This window comes from Eptesicus fuscus, chromosome 9 (assembly GCF_027574615.1).
Source record: "Eptesicus fuscus isolate TK198812 chromosome 9, DD_ASM_mEF_20220401, whole genome shotgun sequence".
NCBI classification, from domain to species: domain Eukaryota; kingdom Metazoa; phylum Chordata; class Mammalia; order Chiroptera; family Vespertilionidae; genus Eptesicus; species Eptesicus fuscus.
In genome coordinates this window covers 10,238,832-10,263,372 of record NC_072481.1, presented here as the reverse complement: position 1 = coordinate 10,263,372, position 24,541 = coordinate 10,238,832, and the positions used below count along the sequence as shown (strand labels likewise).

At 56.5% G+C, this 24,541-nt stretch overlaps 1 protein-coding gene across 1 annotated transcript in view; it reads right to left on the bottom strand.

Annotated features, from left to right (window-relative positions):
• Positions 1 to 24,541, bottom strand: part of IGSF21 (immunoglobin superfamily member 21) — a 204,871-nt gene that overhangs the window by 46,123 nt on the left and 134,207 nt on the right. Inside the window, exon 3 of the mRNA XM_054721014.1 lies at positions 21,886 to 22,007. Coding sequence (XP_054576989.1) covers positions 21,886 to 22,007 — 122 coding nt within the window. The remainder of the gene's footprint in view (positions 1 to 21,885; positions 22,008 to 24,541) is intronic.

The following is a 24,541-nucleotide window of genomic DNA, read 5'->3' as shown; positions in this document are numbered from 1 at the left end:
CTTTGTCAAAACAAAATTAAAACGCCTGGACTCCTGCTGGCACCGAGATCCCATCCAAGGTAATAGGTATTTATCTTCGCGTGTTCGGCTTTGGGCTCGATGCCACGGGGACGTGAAAACTGGAAGATATCTCATTCTCTGCTCTGTCTCTGACACCTAGCACAGTGCCTAGCATGTGGATGACATTCAAGGAACATCTATCTGTTCGTTCGTTCATTCATTCATTCATTCATTCCGTGTATTTTTACTGAGTACCTACTCTGTGTCAGGGCCTGTCCTGGGTGCTGGGGACACAGCTGTGAGCAGTACAGACAAAAATCACTGTCCTCATGGAGCTAGTGTTCTTGTTTATGGGCTGAGGAAGACAGATCATTAACAAAACAAATTAAAAAAATAAATGAAGACAGGCCAGGGATAGAGAGTGATGGAAGGGAGGGAGGTGGGGGGTTAAATTTTAAATTGCAAGGTGGTCAGGGGAGGGGACATTTAGAAAAGATGGAAGGAGGGGAGTGGACATCTGGGGGAAGAATGGATGAAGCCAACAATCACTGAACTGACATTAAGTGCCACACAGTTGGCATCCATCATCTTTTTGTGAATTCCTAAGAACTTTATGAAGTGAACAACAGTATGTAAATTGCCAATAAAGTAACAGTAGCTCAGAGACAAAGTCAAAGACAAGTTCTCCTCTTCATGGCCTTATGGTCTGTGTAAGGAAGTTAAATAATTCAATAGCTATTCTCTCTGCAAAGTAATAGAACCCCTGGCAGCTGGACACATGCCTGCCTGAAATAAAGACTACATTTCCCAGTCATCCTTGCAGCAGGGATGGCCATGTGACTATGTTCTGGCCAATGGGATGTAAGTAAAGATCTTCAACTTCCTGAAGGATCTTCAAGAAAGGAGGTGAGTCTCTCTTCTTTCCCTCCCCCTTTCCATCTGGCTGGAATGTAGTCCTAATGGCTGGAGCTGGAGCAGCCTTACTAGACTTTGAGGTAAACTTGAGAATGGAGGCTGTGCTTACTGGACACCAAGAGGGAAGGAGCCTGAGTCCCTGACACCAAGGAATACTCCACATGCTACATGGATTTTTAGGAGAAAGAAGAAGAAACTTTTATCTAGTTTAAGACACATTTATTTTTATTTTATTTTATTTTTTCTACATAGCCCAAACTAATTCTGACTGATAGAACTTAGACAGTAGTGAGTGGTGTGGGCTGTGGGGAATGGAGAGGTCATTCCCCGGTTTGAGTCCAGTCACTACTTATAGCAGTTGATTGCTATAATTTGGGAATAACTAGTAGAAAAGTCACATATTTAGCTTTTTAAAGAAAAGCAAAACATAAAGATTTGTATGTAAAACCTCCTGATTTTCAAAACTTGTCATTAAATTTAATTGAAAGCATTTTTAACTTAAAAAAAATTCTATGTCAGATATACAGAACTCGTTACTGGCCAGCTTTGACCTGGGAGTCCCTGGTCTGTGAGTGAGGCCCCCCGAGAGGAAGGACTTACAGGAGGACTGAGCGAGGGAGGGGCAGAGATGGGACCACCAGGCACTCAAAGTCGATCCTTCCATGGAAGAGTTGGGGTGGCGGCGCCTGTATGGGCGTGTCCCCACTCCGAGCCCCATTGGGTCCAAGCTCCTGGAATGAGCATCTTGGATTCTCACCAAGTCCCAAACAAAAACAGTCCTGTTTAACCAAACAGACACCACCCACACCCACACACACACCCCTTATCAGTGGAGACAAGGCAGAAGTGAGCCGTGGCTTGGCAGACGGGAGCATTTTAGTGGACGCCACTTACAGCTGAAACCTCCCACCAGCTGTTCCTTCCACTAACTGCCAATGTAAGGAGATGTGGTGAGTGTCGGGAAGGTGAGAAAGAAGAAGGAGCGACGGTTCACCCACCTGTGGGTTTGGGAGGGAGGGCCAAGGGGCCTCCCTCATGTGCAGTTACACTGAGCAGGAGTAGGACCCTCTGAGCCCCTGAACAAGAGGCGGGAAAGGGTGGGCCACTGTGCTTTCTGAAATGCACGGGGAGACCACCCCCAGTGGCCGCAGGGACCCCACTCTTCAATGTCCAGCTTTGGAACTCACTCTCTGTGGCCCTGCAGTGGCCACGACCATGCTGGGAAGAAGGGGGGCAGATGGCAGCTCTGTTATGACAGAGCCCAAGGTCTCCAGGGCCTCCTCCCCCCAGAGCCCTGCATCACTGCCTGGCAGAGCCCAGGCCCAGGGACTGGCACAGGCCGAGGGCCACAGTGTGCCTCTGCCATGCCTCTGTCTTGGCTGGCTCTGGGTTTTGGTTCCCCATCAGGAGCTCTGCCTTTCAGAAAGCGAGCCTGAGGCGCAAGTCAAAATCCCTGCACTGGAGCATGGCAGACCTTTGAGTTTCCATCCTAACTAACACCGGGGGACTTTTCTATGCCAGACCCCATGCTGGGAGCTTCCACATAGGATCTCATAAAACTACCCAGTGCTTCCATCCACCCATCTATTCATCCACTCATCCATCCATCCAACATCCATTCACTTATCCATCTGTCCGTCCATCCATCCATCCACTCATTTATCCATCCATCCATCCAACTGCTCATCCATATATCCATCATCCTTCCATCCATCCAACTATCCATCCATTCATTCATCTATCCATCCATTCATTTATCCATCCATTCAACTATCCATCTATCCGTCATCTATTCACCCGTCATCCATTCATCTAACAACTCTGCATTGTGTGTGTCTGCTCTGTTCCACTCAATAGCACATGAGGTAATTACTAGAGACAACAGTGAAGACCCCTGCTCTCACGGAGCCTACTTTCTGGTGCTCCAGTCAGGGATGGGCCTAACCACAGGAACATGTGTTTAACTAATAGTGTGATGAGTTCCATGAGACACCCAGGGTTCTACTAGAGTTGACAGCGGAGGATCTGAGCAAACCGCCCTGGAAAGTCAGGAAAAAGCTTTCCCGGGAAGGGACATGAAAACAGAGGTCAGAAGGAGGAGCAGGACTTGGCAGGTGAGGCAGTGGGGGAGGGCAGGTGGCGAGGGTTCCAGGCAGAGGGAACCAGATGTGTGAAACACCTGGGAGGGTGGTGAAGTGGTCATTGAAGGAGTGAGGGAAGGTTCGTGGAGCGAGGGGCAGTGGTACAGGATGCAGAAGGTGAGGCAGGCCGGGGTCGGGCTATTTTGGCCTCCTGAATCATGTTAATGAGTGGTTTCTCTCTTAAGAAGAGTAGCTAGCAGTCACGGAAGCAATCTGAGGGGGAATGAGGGCATTGGCTTGCCATAGTTAGTCTGCATCCTAGCCCTGCGAGTAGAGGGTGGGATGAGGAAGGACAGAGTGGGCGTGGGCTGAGCAGCCAGGAGGCTTCTGCCATGGTGTGGGTGAGAAATGCTGGCGGCTTGGTCTGGCAGGGGCAATAGAAACAAGCCACCTTGCGATCAATTCAGGAGGCATCGGGGGTGGGACACAGTGACTGACTGGGTGGGGGAGTGGGGTAGAGAAGCGCCTGAATACATTCCTGAGTTTCTAGTGTGGGTAGCTGGCAGGTGGCCGGGCCCTTCCCTAAGACGAGCAGCAAGGAGTGGCTGAGAGGGGACCATACGAGTTCAGTTGGAGTTTTAGTTGCCTGAGACAAAGGGAAAGGTTGAGCAAGGGGCTGGGCTTGTGGGTCCAGAGAGAACCTAGGCTGAGGATTAACGCCCCTTGATGTAGGTACCCCCACCCATCTGACACAAGAGAAGGCAGCTTTGGGTTTCTTACGTGCCCAGGTGCTGGGTTAACCTCTGGGGAGAACAGCACTGCCAACCCCGATTCACATGCGGCCAGGCTTCCCTCTTTTCTCGGTTCCGGAGGTTCTGGTGGTTCCATGTGGGCCAGCTCATGGCAGCACATAGACCTCTGTCAGCTGACAGTGGATCGTCTCCACAGCACGAATGGGAATACTGGTAGCCCCGAGTCTGTGCTGGACCAGGGCAAACGCTCCCCCATGCCCCTCCCTTCACTCCGGCCACCGATCTCTGGGTGCCCTGCCTGGCTTTTGCCCCTGCTGTGCCCTCCTCCTGGAATGCCTTCCCCCCCCGTTTCTTTGTCTGGCCTTCCCACCCCCCGCCCCCACCAACCATGGCCTCTGATATACCACCCAAGTCCCTCAACTTCCTGCACCTCTGGCAGCCAGGCTGGGTAGATGCCTCTGGGCCCTGGGAGCCCCCAGTAACCACTGTCTAGGTGCCCAGATCTCCATTCGCCCCGCCCCGCACATATATACCAGGTTGTGAGTGCCTCCCACAACTCAAGCAATGTGTCTCATCGCAGCCGGAATTCCTAGCTGCGCCCCCCAGCCTGGGGCATCATGGGGGCTAGTCTGCTGAGAGGTAGGAGTACCGTGGTGAGGCCCAAGGCTTTGGCCTCAGAGCACCTGCCTGGGTCCCAGCCCAGCTCCGAGTCATTCTCTGTGTGGTCTCAGGCACGTCGTCCCTTCTCTGATCCCGTTTCCTCCTCTGCAAAGTGGGGTCGTGAAGCATGGCCCCGGCCGGCTTATCACGAGGATTAAGCTAATCCATAACATACGCAGAAGGCCGCCGCGGAGAGCCCAGCCCATGGCACACCAGGCACACACGCTCCCAGGCGTTAGCACCATTATTATCATTAATTAGGCATGAATCATCGTTATACAGAGAGGGTGACCTCCGCCAGCCTCCGGAGAACGAGTCAACTCTTCAGCGCTGGAGCCGTGCGTCGGAGCAGCAGCCAGGCCAGGCCGCGGGAGGAGGAGCGAACAGACTAGACATCATCTTGGTTTAAAAAAATCATCGTGGGGCTCTGCTCCCCGGGAAGTGATGCAGGAGAATAGGTTTATCAAGGTGGTTTTCAGTTCCACTGCCATTTAGAATAAATAAGTCAATTTAATGTTTATAGAGTGAGTTATGCCTTATTAGGGACACGGTGAGCTGAGGAAACTTGGCCAAGGCAAAATTTGAGGAATCGGCCCCAGCCGAGAGAGTAATTACGGCAATGCGTTAGTGTGCAGTCTTGCCCAATGATATTTTCATTCCGTCTAATTTATTAGTTTATTAGCTTTATGGTGAATAGGGAAAGTTATACCACAACAGGGGCCTGATCTGATCAGAGCCAAATGTTCACGCGCTCCCAAGAAGGCCGTAATCCGGGGAGAGCCCCTGGCTTCCAAACCGTTTCCAAGGTTTCCAGAAAGACTCGGTCCCGGGCCCTGAGTCAGAAAGGTGACAGGCAGAGGACAAACACTGCCTGCTTTTGAACAGCAGCTCCTCTGCTTCCTGGTTATGGGCCCTCCAGCACTTAGCAGGTCTAGGTCTCGGTTTTCTCACCTGTAAAATGGGAGCAATAATAATTCGCCCCCAGCTGGTCATTGAGAGCCCTAAGAAAAGGGCCTGCGCCCAGCTGCTCCCCGCCGTCTCCCCAGCCCAGCACCCTGCCTGGCTGCTCACAGGCTCTCAGTACGCAGCGCTGGTGACTGTGGCCGGGGCCACCATCCCTGGGAGGCGCTTAGCACACAATCACCATGATTGTGCCAATTCTAGGAACTCTGCCAACTCATTGAAGCCTCACGAGCACTCTACCAAGTAGGCGCTATTATTAGCATCCCGTCTCAGAGATGGGGAAACTGAGGCACAGAGGGGCAGTGACTTGCCTAGGGTCCCAACCCCAGTTAGTGGCAGAGGCGGGATTTAGAGGCCAGGAGCCAAGTTCCAGGGCGACTGCCATCTGTTACCTCCTGTTCAGCGTTCCTGGTTTCAGCTTTATTATTCATAACCAAGGTCCAATTCCATGACACTGTGACGGTGTCAAATAAAACACCTTTTCATCAGGAGCCCAAGCCTTCCCTGAGCTGGCCCCCCCTTCCTCTCTTTCACCGGCCTCCCCCGGCCCTCCCTCCCTCTGCCCAGGTAGTCTCCTCCCTGGTCCCACACAGCACCTAGTGAGTCTGCTCAGTTCAACAAAGGCCTTTGCGTCCCCAACCTGCCAGGCCCAGCCCCAGAGAGCTGGGGCACAGGGATCAATAACAGGGCCTTTTGCCATCAAGGTGCTCACGCCGAATTCCTGAGCACCTACTGTGCGCCAGACCCTGAAGAGGGATCTGGAGATACAGAGGGAAGAAGGGAGTGGTACCTGGCATATGGCAAAAGGAACTTTGCGGATGTGAGTAAGGATCCTGGGGTGTGAAGATGACCCTGGACCATCTAGGTGGCCCCATGAAATCACAGAGTCCTCATGAGAGGGAGGCAGGAGGGGCAGAGTCAGAGAAGGAGATGTGGCGGCCGAAGCAGAGGCTGAGCGATGCCATTGCTGTAAGGAGCCCCAAGCCAAGGCGGGCGAGCACCTCTAGACGTTTCAAAAGGCCGAAAAACAGATCCCCCCCCTCCCCCGGAGCCTCCGGAAGCAGGTCAGCCCTGCCCACACCTGGTTTTAGTCCAGGGAGCTCATGTCAGACTGCTGGCCTCCAGCATTCTGAGCTATTACATTTGTATTGTTTTAAGCCCCTAGGTTTATGGTGCTTTGCGGCAGAAGCAATAAGAAATTAATACAAGAGCTAACGCTGATAGAGTTAGCGCCCGCTGCGCTGAAACCTAACTAAGCGTGATCTCATTTCATCTCCCAAGCACCACCCCTGGCCCCGAGCAAGCCGGCCTCCTATCCCCAGTCTGCTGGGTCAGTCCGTTCATTCACCCATTCAACAAACAGTCATCGAAGGCCTTGGGCGGCCTTCTCAGTGCTGGTGAAGGGGCCCTGGGCAGGAGACAAGAAGAGACTCATTTCTAGCTGGAGCGACAGGGGAGAGCTGGACGGTAGGTGGGCCCCGGGGTGTATGGTAAGTGTGTGTACCGATTCCCTGAGCTGGACTTTTAGTCTAAGCACTTTCCCGAGTGCCTGCTATACCCCGATGTAACAGGAAAATAGTAGGCAGGGCAGCGGGAGTGGCTTCTGTGGCCTCCGGGGCTGGGGGTGGGGCATGTTGAGCAGAGGATGAGAGGCGTGCAGCCGTGGCCAGCACGGGGGCGTTTAGTGGCATCTAAAGAGATTGATAATGAGTCCAGGGGCCCCCTCGTCCCATCAGCAGCTAGAGCAGCTGGCAGGGCCTCCTCATGGCCCTCCCCACCCCGATCTCACAGGCTGGCATCTCAGGCTGGCATCACCACCTGGGCAAGCAGGGAGGAACAGAGCAGGGACAGCTAATGGTGCAGAGACACACAGCCCAGGAGGCACCCTCCTGCCTGCCTCTCCTCATCACCTCGCATGCTGGGCCCTCTCTGTTCTCATCAGCTCCGTCCCTCCCAGGACACCCGGGTATGCACTCCGTCAGACCTCAGCACCTCCACCCGCCTGCTCTCGGGCCCAGACCTCATCACTCGCCTCCTCTGTGGGCATGTTGCAGAGGCAAAAAGGAGGCAGACCTTCAACCGCAAGCTAGTACAGCAGATGGAATGGCCACTGGAGTAGGACTGAGACCCCTGGTCCAGGAAGTGAGGTATGGGGCTCAGAGAGGCCAAGGGATCTGCCCGAAGTCCCACAGCTCTGAAGGGCAGATCTGGGCTCCCCACTCCTGTCCGATTCACCCCAAAGCCCGGCCCCCTCCTCCAAACTCCCTACCCTTCCCTCGGGCACCATCCAAACATGTGAATGGACTTACAGGCCAGTGGTGACCAGGGGTGGTGTGGCCTAGTGGAGACACACAGGTACCCTGGCTGCAGGCTGCTTGGGTTCAAATCTTGGCTCTGCCCCTTGCCACGTGCTTAACCCTGCCCCTCCCAGGCCCTCATTTTCCATCTGCAACAAGGGACTAACAGTGGATGTCTCCTCCCTAGTTATGAGGGTGGTACATACCTGGTCCCTCCCTCCAGCGGGGTGGTCACACCAGGGAGAGGTGACGAGAGGCGCCTGAGACCACGGGGGCAGGTGTCCTTGCGGGGCGAGGGTGGCCAGCCTCCCGCGAGCCAACCACCTCTACACTCCATTATTGTTGTTATTATCGTCATCATTTGACATTATGGCATAAATGTGTCTCATACAGAAGAATGTATGGAAGAGGCCTACACTTTGGAAGTATATTATAAGCAAGCACCTGTGAGTCCGCTATTTTTTTTTTTTTTTAATTCTCAATGTGTTTTACCGATTTTAGAGAGATGGGAGGGAGAGAGGGGAGAGGGAGAGAGAGAAACATCAATGTGTGAGGGAAACATTGACCGGTTGTCTCCCCGTATGCACCCCGACTGGGGATCGAACCGGAAACCTAGGGATGTGCCCTCACCACAAATCGAACCCACCACCTTCAGTGCAGGGAACGACGCCCAGCCAGCCGGCCAGGGGGTTCAGCTATTGTTTTCACTTAACACCACGGTGTGCTAGACACGAGGGATTTTGAAGATAAGCATGCCTACAACCCTCACCACAGCTTGGGGAGCTGAAATCGGCCTTCGTTTCTTACCAATGAAGTAGCCCGGACTCCAAGTCCTGCCTGGCGTCACCTCGAATAGCATCTGGCAGAGAAAAGCCCTCGCTGCCCACCTGCTGCACCAGCGCCAAGGTGCTGGGGTCCTGTATCCCGCACCCCAAGCCGCCGGAACACTCACAGAGCAGCGGCTGAGAGCCTGTGTCCCACCTCTGACCTCCGGGCAAGTCACTTAACCTCTCTGAGCTTCCCTTCCCCCTACCAATGAGGATAGTAACAGCACCTGCATCTCGAAGATTTACGAGTCAATGTGTGTCAAGTGCTTTACAGCGGGCAGGGCACACAGTAGGAGCTTGTTAACACTGGCGTTGGCATGGTTATCAGGCCTTGGATTCCAGGGCCCTGGCTCTCTCATCGCCCTCAAAGGTCCGGGGAAGTTCAATTAAAGTGCTCGGAAGCCCCCGGCAGGGTTGGTGAGCTGGGGGGAGAGTTCTGCTGGCTTTAGTCCCATGGTCCCCACAAAACACTCGACACGCGCAGGAACATTAACCTCGCAGGGGACAAATAAAAAACATGACTGAACAAATGCCCTATCGGGGAAGGAAATATGTAATCCATTCACCGAGCCTCCCCAAACCTTTCCAAATAATAATTAGGAGTGTCAGCCCAGCTCACGAGGAAATTGCCGAAGCAAGAGCGAGCCGCTCCCCCGAGACGCCACACACAGACGCGATGGGCACTCAGGACGGTTCCTAGCTTGTCTCGGACTCGGGGCATCTGCCTCCAGGCCCAGCCCTGACTGTGCAGCAGCCCGGCACCCTGGGGGCCGGGTCCACAGCCTGGCCCCCTTGATAGTGTGGCCAGGAAGGGGCGGATTGGGGTAGAGCTGGGAGGGCTGTCCATCACCCGGGCCCCTCCCGTTAGCGCACTGGGAAAAAGGGAAACTGAGGCTCAGGGAAGTGGGTGTCTGGCCGCGTCTCACTGCAGCTTCGCGGCAGACTTGGGACTAGAGTCCATCCTGAGACCCAGGGCTCTTGGCTCAGTCCCGGGCAGTGGTGTGATAACCCGGCCCTCTGACGGTGAGTTCACTTATCCACGTAAGAAATACTGACTGGCCACTGGCTCCGGACGCTGGGGGAACAGGAGAGGGCCCGAGGGACCAAGTCCTCACCCTCAGAGTGGCCTTTGAGAAGAAACAGGGAAACATTCAGATGCACAAATGAGAGTCATACTGGATATTAACAAGCCACCGGAGCAAAGGGTGGAGAGTGCCAGGGATGGGCGTTCGGACTCCTCCAGGCCAGGGCTCAGGGAGGCCCCTGTGGAGGCCACACTTGCTTGGGGACCTGGGATGGAAGAAGAGGGCCCCTAGCAGAGGAACAGCAGGAGCAAAGGTCCTGAGGCAGGAACAAGCTGGCAACAGAGTCAGGGGGACCCAAGGACACAGGCCTGATGGGAGGCGGGGATTCTCTCCCCAGGGAGCCAGGGCGCCCTGGGAGGGCTTCAGACAGCAGGTGTCACAGCACAATGTCACCGAGACGCTCACCTGGCTGCTGGGCGTAGGAGGAACCCGGATGTGCCCAGACAGGACGCAGCGTGGGGACCTGGGAGGAAAGGTAGAGCCTGACTGGACACCAGGAAGCCTGGGGCCCGGCTTCTCCGTGGCTACTGAGCTGTGTGACCTCGAGCAAGTCTCCCACCTTCCCTAGTTGCCTCTCGGCCCCCACGCCCTGCAGCCTGTGTGGCGATGCTTCACCGTCTCAGCTGCCGTCTGTGTGATGTGCGCACAGAGGTGGTAGGTGCCCTTTTGTACAACAGGCCAGTGGCCCACCGACCGCCTCTCCTTTCTCTCCATCAATGGCAATTTTAGGCGACTCCCTCTCCTTGACTAAGCTGTGCGACCACCCGGTGTTTGGGCTGGGAGCGCCTCCTCCATTTATCCCTCCCTCCCTCCATCCCTCGGTCCGCCCTTCCATCTGTCTGTCCATCATCCACTGTGAGCTCAGCAGAGCACTCACTCCCCCGCCCTCTCCCCACTGTGTTTTCCAGGACCCTTAGGCTCCCCCGCCTCCCCCACCCCCGTTCTCCATCAATCCCACCTAACCCTCACCTCCTGAGACACAATTACCTTCCAGGGCGAAGGAGCTTCTCCCCGAACCTGGGAACTTTATTAAACTGCATAATATCGTAAAGAGGAGGTTTGAATCACCTGGAGCGAATTCTAATGTGAAGAAATGCCACGGCGACAAATACTTTGTTCTGAACTGTTTACTAAATTAAGTCTTTCCCGGACATTTTTAGCCTTCAGTTTTTTTTTTAATACCAGCAATAAAGTAGTTGTGTAATTAGTAATAAAGCTGACAGCCGGCTACTGATTTTTTACTTAGAAGGAGAAGGATAATGTGCGTGCGCGTGCGCGTGTGCAGATAATTTCTAACAGCTCGTGTTTTCTGGCTGCGGAGATATAAATTATTTGCCATCTCAGCAACTCTGTCCCTGGAACTGTGTTTGGGGCCGGGGGGGGGGGGCGGGGGGGGACCTGCTCTGGGCTCTGCGGAGTGGTAGCCGCCCCACCTTGGAGTCTGAAGTTGAGTTTTAGTTCCATAGCCGACTTGCTGTGTGACCTTGGGGAAGTCACCCCCAGTCTCTGGGCTTTGGGGTTCTCATCTGGGGAGTGAGGGGAGTGGCCTCGGTGAGGCCTGCTGGCTGCTGGCTGGCTCCCACATGTGTATCTGTGACCACACCCTCTCCCTCACCCGGTGCTTCCATCAACCTACTCACCGTCTCTGTTCTGGTGTCTAAGAGACGTGCCTTAACATTGTCCAAACAGAACTTGAGAATTCTACACCCCATCCCCAGCCCTAGCTGGTCCTCATGGGTCTCCCCATTTCAGAAAGGAACGCCCCTCCACCTACATGCCATGACCCTCGCCCTAGAGGTCACCGTCAATTTGTCTCTTTCTGAGTCCCCCCTACCTCTACCCCCCACGCCCCGCCACTTCCAGTCCATTCATGAGTCTGGCCAGGCCAGCTCTGTTTTCAAAGTCCCCCACCCCCACCCGCCGCCCATCACCACCTCTCCTCTCCTCTCCTCCACTTCCCAGCCTCCCCAATAGCTCAGGTGGGTTTTATTAACAACATGCAAACAGAAACGAATCCAACTGTGATGGCTTCTCCCCACTCCTAGAACATGATTCAGACGTTCTCTGACGGCCCAGAATGCTCTGCAACAGGGGCTCTCAGCCTGGCCTGCAGAGTGGGGTCGCCTGGAGGGTTAACCAGCAACGTTCTGATTACCGGGCTGGGCTTGGCGGGCGTGTGGGGAATGTGTAACGCTCCCTCCGTGTTTCCGTGAGACCCGAACACCAGCGCTGGCCCCACCTGGGACATGATCAGGCCCCATCGCAGACCCATTGCATCCGAATCGGTTTTGACAAGGTGAGTCCTATGCCCGGCCAAGTTCATTGCATGAGACCCTGCCTGTGCCGACTGCACCCCGCTCCCCTGCACCCGCCCCCCCCCTCCCCCCCACACACACACAGGGCTCCTCCACTCCCAGCCCCTCCGCTCCGGGCTTCTCTGCTCCTGGTTCACACATCCAGCTCCCCTCCTCTCAGGCTCTGCTTTCTCCTCTTCCAGAAAGCTCACCCTGGTCTTTGGTGGCTGCGTCATTTCGCCATCCAGGCTGCAGAGAGCCCCTCCCCCAACTCTCCCTGGGCTGTGGGCAGCGCCCGGCAGGTTACCTCCGTGGGGCAGGGACCTTACCTCCCTTGTTTATTCCTGTGCCTTTTTAAGAAACCTCTGTTGTTGAAATTATTACATCTCCCCCCTTCTAACTCCTCATTAACCCCTCCCAGCCCCCTCCTGCCCCTTGCCTCAGGTACCCCTGTTGCTTGATGTCTACAGCTAACAGAGAAACACACTTTCAACTGCAAGTAAGTGATCAGGACAAGCCCTTGCCTGAGGTGGCCAGGACACGTCTCGGTACATGAGGCATGCATCAGAACCACCTGCCCCACCCTGCCCTTGCCACATTACTGCCGGACATGGGGCTTGCAACTCCTGGGGGTGATTCTGGGTGAAGACACTGTCTCCAGAAGGCCCCTGGTAACAGGCAAACTGCCACCCAGAGGAGAAAAGGGGTTACCCCCGAGACGCCCCATTCCGTCAGCACGGGCTCAGCCCACTTGCTGGGAAGGCCCCCAGGGGGAGAAAGTCCTGCCGGATGGGGACCCTCCCAGCTCATGGGCCAGTCACTTCTCTCCGGGCTGAGTGGAGGCCCGTTAATAAGGTCTGAGATCTGCACTTCATAAAATTGTCATTAGGGTTTAAGCAAATGATGGATGGGAAAGAGTTTTGCCGAACGTTTGAAATAATAATTCCACATTTGGATAACCTGTCAGCTCATTAATTTAACAAATCTCCGCTGAGACCCTTGCTGAGCCCGGAGGCCCTAGAGATGAAGAAAGGAGGTCCCTACTTTTGAGGGACAAGACCCATCATTCTTGGTAATGGGTGGGGAGCGGCCACAGGCAGGGGACCACCCTGCTAGTTGCAATAGCCCAATGCATCACCAGAGGGCAGCAGACAGCTTTGCAAGCACTTCCCTCCCCAGGAGAGGAAGACAAGTGAAGCAGGGGCCTGGGGGCAAATGGAGACCGGGCAGGTGGCTGGAGGAGACTGCTTGGTGACTCAACAGCGTACACCTTAGTCCCCTGCATCAAAGGTTCCACTAACCCCAGACCCACCCACAGAGAAGTACCTCTACCCCCACCCCCCGATGTGGAACAGGGAACGCCTTGATGCTGCTGGGGCCTTGAGATCCAGGGTCTGTGCTGCTGGGAGGTTCTGGGCCACGGAGGGGCTCCAAGCCAAGAGATGCCAGGGTGTGCCAGGGAAGAGATGCCCCCACGTGGGCAGCGTGAGGCCCAGAGCGGGAGAAATAAAGGACAGAAGAGCATCGCCTAAGGAAGGACCACCATAGAAGTAGCAGAAAAGACGGAAAGCCAGGGAACAAAAGGAGGAGAATGGACCTTGACTGGTGGGGAGGAGGGGCGTGGGAGGCGGGGAGGCAGTGCCCATCCCTCGGAAAGTGCCCAGGGCCAGCCGTGTGGGTGACACTGGGCCCTGCCCACTGGGCGCTCATGGCCTCAGTGGGGACAGCATTCTTGCGAGTGGGTAATGGCAACCAGCGTGAGAAGAGGGTGCTCTCGAAGCAGGACTGACCCTCAGGGGGGTGGCATGGGGGGCACTTTGGAGGGCTGTGCTGAGCAGAGCATTTGAGCTGGGCCTGGAAGCACTACGGGGCTCCAGGCAGCCCCTGGAGGAGAAAAGTGGGAAGCTGAGACGTGGATGAGGAGTCGGGGAGCCGGAGGGTGTCCCGCTCCATGGGGAACCTGGGCAGAGCAGCAGAGGCTGGTTAGGTAACCGGACTTCTCGGCAGGTCGAAGGAATGGGTGCTGCCTGCTGGGGTGGCACTGAGAGCCCCACTTCTGGAGCCAGGATTGGGCATCGCTTGGTCGCCTGGCCAGAGCACCCAGGGGCCTGGGGCTGCCAGGCGGTGGCGGTTTTTAAGGTGGTGACTGACTCTGGCAGCTTCCTACCTGGAGGCACCAAGCATCTCAGGCCAGGTATCCAGTGTGTGTGTGTGTGTGTGTGTGTGTGTGTGTGCGCGCACATGCCCGTGTGTACATATGTGCATACAGGGGTGGAAACACAAGGTCACATGCCCTCACTAAGTCACCGAGTCTCCAGTGCCTGGCACTGGTCCTGGCACAGGGTGGGCACTCAATGACTGTTGAATGACTGCCTCAGCGATCCAGGGGCCCAATACGGCTCTAACGGCCTGTGGGGCAGAACCCAGGCTTTACCGTGTGCAACCCGCCAGACCCTGGCAAGTGACTGCTGCTCTCTGTTCCTCTGTGGCATCAGCTGTACAACACGGCAGGATTCGATGAGTCTGAGACCCGCCTCCCCTGGATGCTGTGAGGGTTAAAGCAGATGATGGATGGGAGAGCGTTCTGCTGACTGTTTGAAATGGTAATTCCCCATTTGGATAACCTGTCAACCTATTGATTCAACAAACCTGCACTGAGGCCCTGGACTTCCATCCCAGGCCCTGTGCCAGGCACTGAGGACCTAGACATGAAGGAGGGAGGGTCCCCGCCCTGGGAGACAAGGCCCAGGGAGGAAGGCTGGGAGCAGATCTGGTGGCCTCTGCAGAGCGCCACCTGCAGGCCTGACACAGAGTGGGTCCGGTGACTGCATTCCCTAGCAGGTACTCGGGGTGGGAGGCCCAGGATTGGGTTCAGCAAGACTTTGGTTCAGGTAGCAAGGGCACACTCAGGGAGCGTGGGCACACTCAGGGAGCGTGGGCACACTCAGGGAGCATGGGCACACCCAGGGAGCAAGGACATACTCAGAGAGCATGGGCACACTCACAGAGCATGGGCACACTCAGGGAGCATGGGCACACTCAGAGAGCGTGGGCACACTCAGGGAGCATGGGCACACTCAGGGAGTGTGGGCACACTCAGGGAGCATGAGCACACTCAGGGAGCATGGGCACACTCAGGGATCAAGGACACACTCAGAGAGCATGGGCACACTCAGGGAGAAGGGCACACTCAGGGAGCATGGGCACACTCAGGGAGCGTGGGCACACTCAGGGAGAAGGGCACACTCAGGGAGAAGGGCACACTCAGGGAGCATGGACACACTCAGGGAGCATGGGCACACTCAGGAAGAAGGGCACACTCAGGGAGAAGGGCACACTCAGGGAGAAGGGCACACTCAGGGAGCATGGGCACACTCAGGGAGCATGGGCACACTCAGGGAGCAGGTGCACACTCACAGAGCATGGGCACACTCAGGGAGAAGGGCACACTCAGGGAGCATGGGCACACTCACGGAGCATGGGCACACTCAGGGAGCAAGGGCACACTCAGGGAGCAAGGGCACACTTTGGGGGCAATGCCTTGGCCAGGGAGCTGCAGAAAGAGCACCTTGCTCCAGGGCCCCCGCCTCCAGCCATGGCCTCACTTCCTGAGAAGCTCAGCACAGGGCCTGGCACTCAGCTGTTGTTCTTCTGATTAACTGGTGGCAGGTGGGCATGGGGGGTGGCCCAGGCTGGGGGACTGGTCAGTACCTGGGAGGCCCTTCTAGACTGGGAGGTCACTGGCTGTTCCAACTATTCTGTTACCTTCAACCCAAATGGGTCTGGCCCTGGGGGGCAGGAGGGGCTCAGGACAATGGTCCATCATGGCTGCCAGCAGCAACCAGAATTATCTGTGCCTCGCAGCTTCCTGCTGAGTTCTTTGGCCCAGATCTGCACATCGGAGCAGATGGAAGGTGTTGTGTGAGCAGAGCTTTCCAGATCTCGCTGCCAACATCTTCACCTGGAAGACTTTTTAAAAGACTATTTCCAGGCCCTGCTCCAGACCACTTGAATCAAATTCCATCCGGAATCGGTCTTTTCAAGCAACTTCCAAGGTGATCCTAATGCAGGTGGTCCGGGGACTGGCCTGCTCGGTGTAGAGATGCAGACTCCTAGGGAAGGGGGTCGGCTGTTCAGGTAACTAACTCACTTGCAGCCTGTCCTTGCTGAGGGGAGAACGGGACTGAAAATTCCCCTGGTGGCGGGGAGGGGAACTGCAGCCCTCGCTCCTAAAGCGTCCCCTAGGGTTGAGATGGGGACCCGACTCCCACATGGGGTGGAAGACCTGGGGCGTTCAAACCTGATGCTACTGAGAGGCATGATCTGTTATGAATAACGTGCTGAAAGGGGCTCACGGTTACCCTTACAATCTCACTCATTCGCGTTCCTGGGTGATTTCTGGGTCGGGGAGGGAAGAATGGGCTTATAGTGGATTAGGAATGTGGCCCAGTTCCGTGTGCACAGGGCTTGGGTGTGTCCTGTTTCCCCAGTGCCTAGCGCAAGCCCGGTGCACAGTAGGTATTCAACGTATGTGTGTGCCGAGTGTCCCCACGCCTGGAGAAATGAATGGCGATTTCTGTGTATCTTGGAGAAAAGGGATGCACGGTTCCGGACAATACGAAGAGGGGGTAGCGAGCTGTGGGACTCAGGCTTTGAAACCAACAAGGGTCAGCCCGCATATTTCTTTGTACCCATCGCGAAGAAAGCGTTCGCCCGGCTCACTAATGGATGGGACTCAGAAGGGACATTTAACTTTTCAAAGGGAAACAAACCTCTCAGCTCTTTGGACCAGACAGTTAATGCGTCTGTTTAAAAAGCCAACTACATTTTTTTTCGTTTGAACGGATTCCAGAGGGCATCCGCTGTGGAACCTCTGTCTGCCCGCAGGACGCCAGCCTCCCTGCCCCCAGCCCTTCACGCACACAGCACCCTTCTCCCCGCCCCCCCCAACAGCCCCCCTCCCGGGCCAGACTGACTCCCTGCTCCCGCTCTTTGTCTCAGACCTACTTCTGCGTCTAGGGCCACTTCGAATGCCACCTTCTCCATGATTTCCCCAGTCTCTCCATCTCTGACTCATCACTGCTTATATCTGAATCTTGCCTATGACAGCTATCACTTTATTACTTGAATTGTTAGCTATTTATCTCCCTGTTTTATCTCCCCTTTCTCTCCTTTCATTCCACAAATATTTATTGTTCCTCTCGAAATGTCGAGTGGGTTCTGGGGCCTTTGAAGGGGCTCACGGGTGGGTGGGAGAGGGGGTGGGCTGTGTGCTCCATGGAGGCAGGGGCTGCGTCTTCACCCCGCGGGGCGCTGTGCCCCGGCTCTGAGCCCCCAGCTCTGGGCCTCCAGTGCCGCAAATGCTCAATATGCCCCGTTGAGTGAATACGTGAACGGCTGCGTCTCAAAGTAATAAAGGAAGTAGCGTTTCTTCCCACATCTTCGATCCTCAAGGCTCCTTTTTCATTTACTTGATTTTCCCCACGTCTCCCTCCCCCGATCAGTAAGAATTAGGAGGTGTAACTGTGCTCCCACATTCCCCACGGACCCCCGAGGCTCCACCCCACCCAGCTGTTCCCAAGCGCAGTCCGCTTTGGGGGACAGGCGTGGAAATCAGACCCCAGCGAGCTGGTTCTCTGGCCCCCTCTTTGGTCGGCCTCCTGGCCCTGCCAGCCCAGGTGGGCTTCCAGCTCCCCTTCCCAGCCTCACTCAGAGTTGGAAACTGAGTCCCGAGGCCTAGGAAGACACCTACCTCCCCCTCCCCGGGCTCCGAGGAGGAGGGCTCTGTCCTACCCTCGCACCTCCAACCCACCCTCCACTCAGCAACCTGGGTGAACTTTACTAAGCACACGTCACAGTGACTTCCAGGGCACGGAGAATAAACGTCAATGTACTTCCTGAGCTCTGGCCACGCAGCGCCTCGATCCGGCCGGCTCCTTCTCACCCAGGACCTTTGCACTTGCTGTGCCTTCCCCCTGGCATGCCCTTCCTACCCCCAGCCCTGTCTGGATGGCTTCTCTTTAGCCCACGGAGTTTTGTTTAAATGTCTCCTCTAGGCGAAGCCTTGAAGCCCTCCTCCCCATTATTCTTCATTCTCCACGACACGACCTTATGTCCTTCAACACACTCATCACCAACTGTAAATATTTTTCTTATTATTCTAAACATATTGCTGTAGTCTGCCCCTCCTCACCTGCTACATCGTAAACCTCACGAGAGCAGGTCTGATTATGTCTTGTTCACTATTTTATTTCCAGCACCATCTCTGACATTCAGCAATCGCTCAATGCCCTGTGATGAATGAATGACGCAAATGTTGGGGGAAGGCTCAGAGGCCTGTCTTGCTCCTTCCCAATTCATCCAACACCACAGCTTCCACCACCAACTCATCCACCCCTCAAATGTTTACAAATCATTCACAACATGCGTGTGTGTGTGTGTGCGGGGGAGGGAGGTGTGCTAGGCTGAGGACTGGGGAGATAGTGGTGAAGACATCAGACCCAATCCTTGTCCTCATGGGACTTCTGGTCTAGCTGGGGAGGCAGACTCTGAATACCTAGTGTCTGGGCAGTAAGTGTATGAAGGGGAAATACACTGAGGTATCTGACCCAGTGTGGGCAATCAGGACTGGCTTCCTGGAGGAGGTGCCGTTTAAGCTGAATCTAAAAGGATGAGTAGAGCCTTGGCAAAATAAAGGTGGGCAAGGAGTGCAAGGGGCAGGGGAACACTTAACTCCTAGAGTCTAGATTTTCCTGCTGCCGAGCTAGAGCCAGTGAGACCTGCCCAGTGCTCCTCATGACACCCCGGGCAGAGGGAATGGAACAAGGGCCTGCAAAGGGCTTTGGGAAATGGACAGCCCAGCGTCTGTGTGTGTGTGTGTGGGGGGGGAGGGTAGAGGGGTGGTTGAAGGCTCATGGGGATTCACCCTGACCTCTAGGGAGGCCTTGACTGCCATCTGGGGACAGCCGCATCCTGCAGGAACCAATGAATTTGCCCACACAATCATCTCCGTGGTCAGGCCCACCAGTCTGCTCATACCTGTGCCGGCCTGGTGTAACAGGTGAACGGAGGTGAAGACAGGCCGTGCGAGGGTGGGTGTAGACCACAGCCAGCCGGTGTGCAGGCGGCCAGCTGGTGGGACTGTCTCCCACATCGCACCTCCCCACTTCGGAGGCCCCTGAGCAGCAGACCCCGAGACTAGGATTCTGAGGGATTCCGAGTGGGCGAGCGGCTTGTTTGTGAGGGTGTCCCGGGCAGCTGGGAGCGGTGGAGAGCGAGCAGGAAGGGAAGGTGCCCATACAGGTGCATCCTGCAGGTCATTCTCGGTGGAACGCGTAGTGACGCATTATTTATGTCTCCATTTCCTAGATTACTGCCCGCCGCCCCGCCTTTCTCCCACCTCTGGATCCCGGCACCGCCATCACGCCAGGCTCCTAGAGGTGCTCAAGTACAAACCCTTCGAAGGAATAAATCATTGCCCATTTCAAGCAGGGAGTTCTGGGTTCCGAGGCTCAGAACTAGAAAGGCCTTTGACAGTGACCTGCCCAAGGTTTTGTCACACCTGCACGCTCCCCCGCAGGGACAGGGACACCCATCCCCCCGGGAACCCCACCAGCGGAGGAAAGCTCGGGGCGTCCCCGGGCAGCCTCTCCTCCCCGCTGCCCAGGAAACAAGGGCTCTCTGCCAATTCCTGCTCATCTTCTCAGCCTTCTCCCCCCCTCTCCCCAGCTGACGAGGAAGTGGCTGAGACAGCTGTGGAGCTGGGACTCTCTCTCGTTGATATGCATTAATTTGTAAATATCTTCATTTATATGTAAATGTGGAGTCCCGAGCCCCACCACCAGCCCTAATGGGGCCCTGCAGCCTCAAGAAGCTGCCTCTTCCAGCGCGGCCGCCCCTGGGGCTGGTGGAATCGGATTAGACTCCAGAGGGTCTGCTTCTTCCAGGCCTCCCCTCCCCCCCCCCCCCGCTGTCTGACTGAGACCTGAGAGACCACCGCTGGAGCCCAGGCCAGGGAGTGAGCCCAGGAGGGCGGGGCTCTGCTGTCCAGGTGTTCTGGTCACCCTGGAGGCCATACCTGCGGCAGGGGTGGGGCACTAGAAATGATGGCTGGGCTGGGGTTCTGGGGTGGGGTTGGGGGGTCTCAGAGACCATGACCACCACGCAGGGGGGGCGGCAGGGCGGGCTCTGGAAAGCTTGGGGATGATTCAAACGTTCACTTGACGTAAACTTATCTGTGGGTCCCAGAATAGTTATTTCCTTCTCCAAAATGAGGTCTGCCTCCGTTTTCATCTTGATTGCCATGGGCCGGTCTTGGGTGTGCTTTAATACTTTAAGGCGCCCCAAATCCTCTTTGGAAGCGGGTGCAGGAGAAATCATAAATATACGAGTGAGGGCACCTGTGTGGCCACGTGCCCCTAGGCCCCTCAGAGCCCCTTTGCACCCACATTCTCACCAGATTCCCCAGAAAGCGGCGGGGTCTGCCTCCCGGCACGAAGCCAGAGAGGAGGGGACCCAGCAAGGCCCTCCAGGCGCACACCCACCTCCCGGTCTTACAGACGTGGCCAGGGAGGGGCCGCCTGCCGGAGTCCCTGTGCGGGCTGGAGGTACCCTTTACAATCCTCCCATCCCATTTTCTCATTTTACACATGGGGAAACTGAGGCCCAAGGGGCCAAGGAGCAAACCCAGGATCATCCAGTGGATGTGCAAATTTTGTTGTGCACCTACTGTGCGTCGGGCCTGTGCGGGGAGCTGAGGGTACAAGGTTAAGAGGCTAAGGGGCACCTGCTCTGTCTCCTGGTCACAGAAAGGAGAAGCAACCCGGGGGTGGAGAGTGGAGGGTCAGGCATCAGGCACTGAGTGGGAATGTAAGGGGCCCCCCAGGAAGCACAGTGCACCCCCCTGTGTGTGCCGCAGCATCTCCCCGTGCGCCCAGTGTGGCCCAGTCAGATTGAGATTGCGCTTCTCCACCAGGAAAAGCAGCTGGCTGTGTGAAAGAGTGTGTGTGTGTGTGTGTGTGTGTGTGTGTGTGTGTGTGTGTGTGAAAGAGCATGCACGTGTGTGTGTGTGAAAGAGCATGCACATGTGTGTGTGTGAAAGAGCATGCACATGTGTGTGTGTGAAAGAGCATGCATGTGTGTGTGAAAGAGCATGCACATGTGTGTGTGTGTGTGTGTGTGTGTGTGTGTGAAGTGGTGTGCATTCAGCGCCTGTGTGAAGCTATTGTTCATTAATGCGGTGAGGTCCTCTTCTTGTGGGGAGCAGGTACTGGAGGGGTGGCAGCCATAGGCTTTGGGGGAGATCAGTTCTGCTGGGGCGCAGGGGAGTCTAAGAAGGCATCCACAGAGGAACTGGGTTGGGTTCTGAAGGCGGATGAGGAGTTGCCCAGCTGGCCACAGGGACAGGCACTCTGGGAAGAGGGCCCAGTGTGTGAAGGTCAGAGGAATAAAAGGGGGTCGGGCCTTTTAGGAGTGGGTGGGAGGACGTGGCAGGGCCTGGCATGGAATCGGCTCCTTTAAAGTCCTCTGGAAAAGGGGGAGAAGAATTAAGTCTCTCCATCCCAAGGCCGCTTCCCTCCCCATCCTTCCTCTGCTTCTGACCTGGGGCCTGCTATGTAGGGTCTGTTTTCCTTGCCACGTTTGGGGCCCATGGGCTTCTGAGCCAGGCAGAGCTGGTTCCCATGGCAACTCTGGCATTCCTGGCTGTGTGACGTTAGGCACATTGCTCACCCTCTCTGGACCTCAGTGTCCTCGATTGGAACCAGGGCTTGGAAGGCCCGCCTTGCAGGACTTGGGAGGGGCTGGCTGTCAGGTGTCTGTTCTATGTGGCAGAGCTCAGACTTGACCCCTTCTTGCTTCTTCCCTCCAGAAATGGGTCCCACTTCTGAGCAGAGTCTTACTCTGCCTTCCAAGCCCATGGAGGGTGATCCTGAGGCCCCCCAAGAACCTTGTGCGATAGATGTAAAAGGGGCGGAGAGGTGGCCCTCCCGGTCCCCGACCCCTGCCCCTCACCTCACGGTGGACTGATACACCAGGTCCTCTCGCTTGCGGTAGTTTTCCATGTGCGAGTAGTTGGTGGAGAACATGGCGTCGAAGGTAAAGATCTTCTGCTTGATGGTGCCGCCATCCATCACCTGCAACGGAGCACAGAGGCAGCCACAGGTGAGCGTGCAGCCAGTGAGGCCACCCTTTCCTCCAGGCAGCGGGGAGGGGGGTGCTCCGGGCCCTGGGGAGATGCAGAAGTCAGGAAGCCCACCGCCCTGTTGCCCCTGGAGAAGCCTCTGGGTTCCCGTCCCAGCTATCACTGGAACCTCCCAGGTCATCCCCATTTTATTGATGTGCAGACTGAGGCTCTGCAGTGCAGTGGCTTCCTGAGGTCCTGCAGCTGAGAAGGAGCAGAGCTGGCCCTTCTCTCGCCCTCTTTCCACTGCGCCAGGGGCTCCACTTCTGCGGCCCCTGGTCAGCCTTGCCCACAGAGCTGCACACTGAGCCGGCGCATGTGAATGCGTTCTGCAGAGTCAGCCGCAGAGTCACGGCTTGATCCCAACGCCATCCCCGCCTGAGAAGAGACAGAATGGGGGTGGGGGGGTAGGCTGGACAGATGGAGAAGGGGGAACTGGGTGGCAGGGGCAGCCACTGGAGCAAAGATCTCATGGGGGACACTAACCAGCTACACTGCAATAGTTTCTGATGAACCCTGCCAGGGGTGGGCCCAGAAAGGCAGGGGAGCCCAGAAGAGGGCAGCCCCCATCCTGGGGATAGGGTCGTCAGAGAGGGCTTCTTGGAGCAAGAGATTTAAGTTATCTCCTGAAGGAAGAGTAGGACACAGCCTGGCAAATGGTGGGAGTGCTTCCAGGCAGCGTGGACAGCAGGAGCAAAGGTCCTGGGGCAGGAAGTAACAGTGAAAGTAGACTGTTCGGGGTGCCAGGCAGCAAGTCGTGGAGTGAGGAGGCCTGGGGAGAGAACCGCGTGCCCGATCATGGAGGCAAAGGAGCCCAGCTTCCTGGGGTCGGGGTGGGGGCAACGGGGCCGCAGGGTTTCAGATTCGCCCTCTGGCCTTCGTGTAGGGTGAGGACTGATTCCAGGGGCACGTTGGAGCCAGGGGGCCTGGGAGAAGGCTGAGAACCCAGTCCACTGGCATGGGGGATGGAGAGAAGGGGACAGCGTGGCGGACCCACTCTCCCCTGGCTGCCTTTGGGACAGGCCAGGAGGCCCCCAGCCATTTCACCTGGGAGCATGGAGCCCGGAGAAGCCAGGGGACCCAGGAGGCGATAGCAAAGCCTGAGCCGGAGGACGAAGCTGCCCAGGTGCCCAGCTGTTCACAGCTGATTCCCAGCAAGACCCTAGTGTCCCTGGCTCCCAGCCGCCGCCCGCCGCATCCCCGCCGCCGCATCCCCAGGCCTGAGCTGCCTCCCGCTAATGAAAGTGTTACTCCACAAAGCAGCAAGGTATGTGTTGTCACTGTTTCAATTATTTATCTGTTTACTCGGCTGCAGTTTTCCGCTTGTCTCAGCAACTCTATTATAGACTGAAAGCTTGCAGCCTCTCGCCACTCAGCTGGGCTCCGGGCTAACAGCCTGCGACGGAGGCCTCATGCCTGGGCCTGGAGAAGTGGAATTAGCTCCATGCGGCTCTGCGTGCGGAGGCAGGGGGAGAGGGGCCGGGAGGGCGGTGGCCGGGGCCGGGGTTCTCCAAGGGGCTGGGGTGGGGGACGCTGAAAGCCTCTGCCCCCACCCGCTTTGGCTGGGCATTGAGCTTGGACCTGTCACCCTGCTGGGAGGGCTGGCCTGGGTGCGGCTGGGCCCCTCTGGGCACATCTGGGCCCACGGTGACTTGAGCCACAGCGGTCTGGCCCAGGAGGTGCTGCTACGGCTTTAGACAGATGCAGTGCAGTCCAGCCGGCACTTACTGAGCACCAGCTGTGTTCCAGGCTCGGCCACCTTCCTATGGGTCCTGCTCCCCAGAATGCAAGCTCTTCAGGAATAAGGAGGCCCCAGCCGTAGCCGGTGTGGCTCAGTGGATAGAGCATCGGCCTGCGGACTGAAGAGTCCTGGGTTCGATTCCGGTCAAGGGTATGTACCTAGGTTGCAGGCTCGATCCCCAGCCTGGGTCAGGTCACATGCGGGAGGCAACCAGTGGATGTGTCTCTCTCCCACTGATGTGTCTCTCTCTGTGTCTCTTCCCCTCCCTTCCACTCTCTCTAAAAATCAATGGGAAAAATATCCTCGGGGGAGGATTAACAACAACAACAAAAAGAAGGCCTCTCCGCCCATGTAGGTGGGAAGCTGGCACCACGGCCTCTCGCCCTCTCCCTTGCCTCTTCTGCATCACGGGGCCAGCTTCCCAAGTAGGGGACCAGGAGAAGAGGGAGGGAGAGGAGCAAGGAACCCTTAAACCCGGGTCTTAGCTGGGGGCCATTTGGCAATGTCTGGATCCGGTGTTGGTTGTCACAACTGGGGAGGGGCGTAACTGGCATCTACGGTAGAGGCCAGGGACCTATAACCATCATATGATGTACAGAACAACCCCCCAAAGAATGATCTGGCCCCAAACGCCAGCAGTGCCGAGGGCAAGAAACCTGCTCTAGGCCCACCACTTCGTGTGGACCACGATGCCCCTGAAAAGTGAGTGCATTAGACAATCATGTTCCCATTTTGCAGATGAAGAA